At 44.5% G+C, this 7,944-nt stretch overlaps 1 protein-coding gene across 1 annotated transcript; it reads right to left on the bottom strand.

Moving 5' to 3' along the window:
- Window positions 1-2,570: 2,570 nt before the first annotated feature.
- SOX4 (SRY-box transcription factor 4) lies at window positions 2,571-6,300 on the bottom strand. The gene has a single exon (XM_081951165.1). The coding sequence runs from the start codon at window positions 6,147-6,149 to the stop codon at window positions 4,860-4,862; it is 1,290 nt and encodes a 429-aa protein (XP_081807291.1). The 5' UTR covers window positions 6,150-6,300; the 3' UTR covers window positions 2,571-4,859.
- Between the last annotated feature and the right edge of the window lie 1,644 nt (window positions 6,301-7,944).

Below are 7,944 nucleotides of genomic sequence, written 5' to 3'. Positions count from 1 at the left end.
CTCAACCGTAGTTTATCCTTTTCCTCCTGACAGTCCTTTTTTAAATTGTATTATTATTTCGGGGTATTTTAATGACTAATTTAATTTTATTATTATTAATGTATGTATTTTTAATTATTACCTCCTCCATGCATGTATGTATATGTATGTATATGTGTGTATTTTTATGTTTATATGTATGTATGTGTATTTTATTGTACGCCGCCCCGAGTCCCTTGCGGAGAGGGTGCGGCTAACAAATTAAATTTCTATTTCTCTTCTGTTCAAAGCATCTTACACAGGGTTGTCCCGCTATCTTATCCTCACAACAATCCTGTGCTGTAGGTTGGACTAAAAGTCATCTGTGGATTCCCATGGCTAAGCATGAATTTGAAAATGGATCCCCTGGCATCTTAAATGCTGCACAGTATCAATGAACTAGTCTATGGTTGAACGTGTGTGTGGATAAATCAGTATTTTTAATATTTGTATCCCATTTTAATAAAATTCTTCTGAATCTCTGCTAAACTGAAAATATATATAGTGTTTCAAGAATTCAGAAGAGACTTTTAACTTGGAACAAATCCCAGTGCCTATAAATATAAACAATATAACCTTCACTTAATTTATAACATCAACAATTAATTCCTACTCAGTTATCTGCAAAATTAGAAAGCTCAAAGCTTTCTAACAACCGATTACTATGCATCCCGTTCTGATAATCCAAAAGATTGCCCAGTGCCCACTAAGCTAGTGGACTACTTTAATGTATCTGAATTATACTATGTAAGATTTCTTGCAGTATATCACACCACAAACTAGATGGCCACATTTTATTCCAGCCCACATGGCTATATCAATATGGTATGCAAACCCAGAATGCTAGCTTGACTCCAAAATATAGTTAACCTTGGGGAAATGTGTAGTACAAACAGAATATAAGATGCCTATTTAAATGTTCCTTCATGCATAAAAATCCCTAGGGAAGGCTGTTTATGAAATAAGCTACAAAGGATTCAGTTATATTTTGAAACATTTTTTTTTCTCTTGTTTATCGTGCAGTTTGGCAATCTTTGTAAATGAAAACATATGCAGTATTGTACACATTCGCTTGTCTTATTATGCTAAGTATGCTGCTCCTTATTTAAAAACCAAATGTATCTTTTAGTTCATGGTTATGTTTAACAGTTCATTCATTAAAAAGCCCACCAAACCATATCATACCATACCCTGGTAGCTTGTAGAAACATAACCCAACCCATGTAGTTAGTTTATGGTTCACTAGGTCTTGCAAACAGATTGTATAAACCATGGTCAAGCAAACAGTACGTAAATTATCATGTAAATACAAGCTCATCCATTGTACTCTAGGAATCCATGAAGACAGTGTCCATCCAGCATTGCACAAGTTCATCATCGAAACATTGTCTATTAGAATGGAGCTATAATTGATGTTTTTGTGACATTCTCCCATAACCATACCAGTACTTAGCAGCCCATTAAATGTGCTCACATTTACCGGATTCATTTGAAAAACAAACGGTGTACTTTTTTAAAAAACAGCTTATTTCCAATTAAGGATTTGTTTAACATTTAAGTATTAAGTATAATTGATGAGGGAGATAGAAAATCATTTGATCAGCGATAGTCTCAGTGCATATGCATTCACAGTGGAATTCAGTTCAAAGACTGAGTTTGTGGCTATGTAAGAGGTTCTTCCCCCACCCCCCACCCCCGTTGGTTTGCAGTGCATATTCTAAGCTTCATCAAAGCTGCCACAATACTTAACTGTTCGCCTACTGACCTATTTCACATCTGCTTGAAAAGGAGTTATATAAAAGACAAAAGGGCCAGATGACACCTTGCAGAGAGACTCACACCAAGAAAAATACCGTTCAGTGTGCATTTCTGTTCCCAGTTCTCTGCCCCGTTTTTGTTATAGGGTCTTCTGCAATTGGTTATGGGATACCAGAAAAGGGAAATAAGTTCGTTATTTTGGCAATGAATCAAGCTAAGAACATTTAAATTATATTTTTTTCAAAGAATAGAAGATAAGCTTGATGTAATTCTTCAGCTATAAAATTCACTTGGAAACTCTAGAAGTACTCCAATCAAGGATGTTAAGTCAGGAATTCACATTGCAAGGCCACATTGATAGGACAAAATGGTTATAGGACTTTTTAAAGCACATTTCTTATAGCTGCATTTCCCTTCTAATGGCCTTCTCTGAGCACAAGTCCATCTCCCATTCTAGTCTTTTGGCCTTTCACTGAAAATGCTATTAACATTTCCTTAATACATGCCTATTCCTAGAAAGCATGCAAGCATAGAACACATCCAAAGATGCATAGAGATGAAGTTTCATGGGAGGGGAGGGGGCAAAGGACACATTTCTGAATTAACAGCATATACGGGACCCATCATTGTAAAATGTTTTCATTTCACAGGGCAAAAATACACAGCCAGAAAGCCTAAAATAATGACAATAGGAGCAAGGTTTTAGGGTTCAGTTCCAGCTGATTTTATTTCCTTTGGGGAAAAGGTTATTTACAGAAAGAATATTGACAATCTGACAGGCAGTGAACCTGACTTTTATTAGCCAGTTTTCCCCTCCCCTCCCCACCCAACATTGTTATTATGGGCAGATCCTTAGACAAAGATATTCCACACAGCATATTGCACAGGATGGATGACCAAAAAACTAAAAAGGAAACCAAAGATTTAAAAACCCTTAACGGAACCTCTTCATTAGGCAGATGTCCTCATGCCTGTCATGTTATATTAACATACATAAACACACAATCTTTTTTGCTTATTATACAGACTTAAATGTACAAAGATGTTTTCACTTTTTCTCATCTTAAACACAACAGCTATAAACCTGAATACATATGCTATCATCATGCCATAAGAGACTAAAACAATTATACTCAGCGACAAGTATAAGGATTAAATAGTCAAATACAAGAATGAAAAATGCAGTACATAGTGTTGCGAACTCAAATCGGCATTTAGATAGGTCCAGTGATTTAAATGGCATGGTTTTCATTTACTTTGTTTTTGCTTACAAAAAGTGCAAAAGATGTGGTTTTGAAGTTAAAGCTACAGGATCCCTTTTTCCTGAAAAATATTGTTTTCTCTGTACAATGTAACGTTTGAGGGAGGATTGTTAGAAATTAGCCCTACAGTGGATTAGAGTTCAATCCCTCTCTCAACTCATAAGTAGAGTTGAATGATAGATAGATAGAAGAGATACTGTCTCTTTAAGAAGCCTGCAGATTGGAGTGTAAACATGATGAAAGTAGGGACTGATTTTGAGTGTGAGAGATTAACCAGCAGCCCTATTTATAATCAGGAAATCCAAAACAGCAATTTACACCCCTTATATATTTTTTACAAAAATACACTGAGAAAATAATCAAACGTTTTCATCTTCTCTTCTGTTTTTAAAAGTGTCAAAAGTCTACATTTAAATATAAAAATTAAAAGTTAAAACTCTAGCCCTTCAGTGAAGGTGACATAAAAATGGTGTGGGTAACAAACAGAACTACCAAAAAAGGACAAAGGAATACAAGTAAAAACATTTGGCCAGTATAAATACTTCACTTATAAAATGGCATCCAATTCCATTTAGAAAGGAAAAAAAAACATTTCAAGAATGAATCCTGGTGTGAAAAAAGTCTTCATTTACAGCTACAGAGGAACACACACACAAACACACACACACTGAGGAAAAATTTGGTCCTGTGTTTTTTTTTGAAGTCCAGCACAGATTTGAGTTGCGTTTGAATCCTTTAAAGAGTTAAGAGTGAAAAAAAGCTGGTGATAATTTTTGAAGGAATCAAACATAGCGCCATCTATCTGCTTTTTATATTATTCTAACACTATTCTTTTTAAACTGTTCAACAGTCTTACAAAAAAAAAACTCCAAAAGATAGGATAACATGCTATATTAAAACCCACCAGAGAAATAATCCAACACCATCACGATTCTGAGTAAGAAAAACACATTTTTGCAAGAAAGAGCAATCGCCCTCAATTTCCCATGTACCACATTATTAGACAGTTGGTATGTTCTATAACTGTCTCCGTTTAAAAAAAAGTTATGCGTTGCTGAAATTCCACATATGATTTCTATGAATATAAGGTAATGTGTGGCAAAGAAAATCACCGCCACCTTCTCCCACATACGTGCAAATCCTTTTCCGTTTTATTATTGTTTTCAGCCAAATTTTCAGTTCGATTTCAAATGCTCGCTCGCCTTTTCATTCCATTTAAGATTCAGTCCAGTTCCCAGGGCCATTCCCTTTTGATGTAAAGAGAACCTTCCAAAAATACAAATTGACTGCAGCTCTGCACATTTGTTTTGAAGCGCCCGAGCTTTCGCTCCTAACCCAAAGACACACCTAATACACATAGCAGAATCTACTTCCCTCCCTCCCTCCCTCCAATCCAACAAGCAAAGATGTGCACGAATTCCACCCCCTCCTGCTTGTAGTTGTCATTCCTGTTTAAGCCACTAGATTCTCACCAGAGTCTGAAACGTGCTTCTCATTCTTCGGCTGCAAAAGGAGGATGAAACGTGAACGAAGAAAAAGGGGGCGGGGATCGATTTTTAGTCCTGTGTTATTTCTGTGGTAGCTTTCTCGGCGAAGAACGCGTTGGTCTCTTTTGCCATGTTAGCTAAATAAGAACCACGCGCGCGCACACACCCCTCAAGTCAGTTTCAGTAACAGGGGGCGGGGGACCATCCTCAACCGTGGGTGAAAGGCTTGCTCTCCAGTTTTGCAGCGAGCCTGGGGGTTGAGCGCCATGTCCGCGTCTCTCTCCTTCCCCCCCGCCGTTTGCTCTCCTCTTAATCCTTCGGTTCCCCCGCCAACTCAGTACGTAAATACCAAGTTGGAAATGCTGGATTCGAGCCAGTCTCCCGAGATCATCTCACTTACCTCCGGGGTACAATAGTCTGGGAACTCAAAGTGAGAGCCCGAGCCAGGCTCCAAGTTAAAATCCAGATCCCTGTCGAGGACCGAGGAACTCAAACTCCCCAGCGCCATGCTGTCGAAGCCCGGGCTGGGGTTGAGGTCCAACAGGTCGTCTTCGAACTCGTCGTCCGAGGAGGAGGAAGCGCAGGAGGCGGAGGAGGAAGCCGACGAAGAGTGCGAGGTCGAAGGCGTCGGCGACGGCGCTCGCAGGCTGGTATAGCTTCGGTGGTCCGAGGGGGAGCAGTCGCCCACGGGGGAAGCGGAGGGCTCGCTCCCGTCCTGCCGGCCGCCTACGGCCGCTACTTCGTCGTAGAGGCTCAACGGGTCGCTGGCTTCTGTGGAAGTGCTGAGGGTCGGGCTGGCCGGAACGGCGCCGCCGGGCGACGAGTGGGAGAAGAGGTAGAGCCGCTTGGCCTTCTTCTCGGGGAGATGTCGGCTGCTGTGGCTGCTGCTGCTGCTGCTGCTGCAGGGCGAGGAGGAGCCCGGCGAGGCGGCGCGGGATTTGTAGAGAGAATGGTGCTCCGGGGGCAGGAGGGCAGCCGGCTGCTCCGATGGAAAAGAGGACGGAGCTTTCGTGCCGCCGCCGCCGCCTCCACTCGGGCTGAGTTTGGGATGCGGCTTGCCGGCGCCACTGGGAGAGAGTTTGGCGGCGATGCCCTTTTTCTGGGCAAGCTTGGAAGAGTTGGAAGCAGCCGCGGAGGCGGCTGCTCCCTGATTGCCGCCGCCGCCGCCACTCCCTCCACCCCCGCTCTTCTCACCCGGCTTCCCAGAGTTCGTGCCCGATTTCACCTTCTTCCTGGGTCGGTACTTATAGTCGGGGTAGTCCGCCATGTGCTTGAGGCGCAGCCGCTCCGCCTCCCGGATGAAAGGGATCTTGTCGCTGTCCTTGAGCAGCTTCCACCGCTTGCCCAGGCGCTTGGAGATCTCCGCGTTGTGCATGTCCGGGGACTGCTCCATGATCTTCCTCCGCTCGATCTGAGACCACACCATGAAGGCGTTCATGGGCCGCTTGATGTGCCCGCTGGGCGTCTTGCACCAGCTCGGATCGTCCGCTTTGCCCCCCGTCGAAGCGGTCGAGCCCGGAGTGGGAGAAGAGGCGATGCCCAGCTCGATGCCGGCCCCGGAGTCCGAGCTCTCGCCGGCCAGGAGGGCTTCCGTGTTCTCCGCGTTGTTCGTCTGTTGCACCATTTTGGGGGGTTGGCGCGCGCCGCAGCGGCTGCGGGGAAGTCGGTGGGGCTCAGCTTGGCCACCCGCTTGAAACAAGACCCTCAACTTTGCCGGTCAGTCGGAGCTCTCCAAGCCCCCTTTGGCCAGCGCTTCGTCCGTCCCCCGTTACTTAAGGCACGACTCCCTCCGGGAAGTAGTTGTAGCTCCACACCGCGTTTGCCTCTTCCAACACTTGCGCACGCCTCTCGCCGCAACTTTGCACTGCGAGTTTAAGAGCAGACTCCCGGCTCTAAGTGGAAAGAGTGCCTTTCTTTTTTTAAAAAAAAAGGAAAGAAAAAACAAAACAGCCGCCAATCCCAGTTCTCTCTCTCTCTCTCTCTCTCTCTTTTCCACCTCTTCCCTCACCCTGGCGTTCACAAGTGGGTGGTTTTTCCCCCGTCTTTCACCCTCTTAATACTGTACTCGAGGTGTCTCGGCAGAAGCAGCACGCCCACTACTAAAAAAATCTTGAAGATACAAAAAAACCCACTAAAAAAATGAAAATGCCCACGTCGCCAAGCGAAACCGGTAATAATAATAATAAAAATATCTTCGTCCAAAGAACTCGTAATTAGAGGGATCAAGAGTTTTTTCTATGATTATTCAGCGGCTGCCAGGGAGTTAGCTGGGGGTAAAAAGCCCCGCTCGTGCAACCGAGTAGCATTAATAACCCGTTGTCTTCCCAATAGGAAAAACAGTGACTGGTGCAGTAAATGTATAGAGTCCCGTCTTGCTCGCCTATAGATGCACAGCCCCCCAAAAAGGAGAGAGACATGTACAAACCGGGACTACAGACTTGGCCTCTTCCCCCGCCCCACTACACACTTTCTCTTGCTGCAGCTTAGAGCGGCGCTCAATTCCGCCTCGTGCGGCTTTATCCTTCCTCAGCTCTTTTCTAAGCCAATCATAGGCTGTATCCAACGCTCCGTCGTGCCAAAACCCCGCCCCTCGGTTCCGATTGGCTTGGAACCCAATAACGGTGTGCAATGAGAAGCTCCAAATCTGACCTCATTCCAATTTACACAAACTTTTTAAAAGGGCCAGAAGTGCAACTGAGATTTCTCCCCCCACCACCACCACATATAGACTCCCTATTTTTTACGTTTGCGTTTCTCCTACTTCCCTGCGTGTGCGCCTGCGTGTGTATTTGTGGGTGCGTGCGTGCGTGCGCGCGCGAAAGAGAGAGACACAGCACGCTTAGACGGACCTAGTATGAGTGACTGAGCGTGTAAAGAGAGCGCGCAGTTGCGCGTCTGTGCGAAACTCTCCTCCAGAAAGGGGTGGGGAAGAGACATCTCTGTCCGCTATGTTAGAGGGGGATGGAGAAAGGAGGCGTTCCGTGCCGGGAGCTTCAGCATCTGCCTAGAAGTCAAAGTGACTGCTTGCCTTACCTCGCCAAGAAAATAAAAAAATGACACGTGCTTTTGTTTTATCTCCTTATTCTGAGACTTGATGAGGAAACGGACCATCCGCTGCCAATACAATTAGTACCTTCACCCTGCTGCGCGGTATTTCTCTTACATTCCCCCCCCCCCCCTGAAGATCCATTCGAGCAGGGCTTGTTTTTTCCAATTAAAAAGATTTTGGCCAGGTATATCTAATTAAATCTGCACGTCAGCATTTACAGTGTATACAAAATGCCTCTACCTGCTTCTTTGCAGTGTGTTCTTCAAATGCAGCAGCTTCGTCCTAGTTCCTCCTGGTCTGCCTGATAAATGTTGTCAATCAGCTGAAGCTCTTAAAGCCACCCACCCACCCCGCCCCCCAGAAGGGCTAG

This window comes from Natrix helvetica, assembly GCF_964273705.1.
Source record: "Natrix helvetica genome assembly, chromosome: 4".
Taxonomy (NCBI): domain Eukaryota; kingdom Metazoa; phylum Chordata; class Lepidosauria; order Squamata; family Natricidae; genus Natrix; species Natrix helvetica.
Note: the sequence above shows the minus strand (reverse complement) of the source record. Positions and strands in the feature narration are given on the sequence as shown.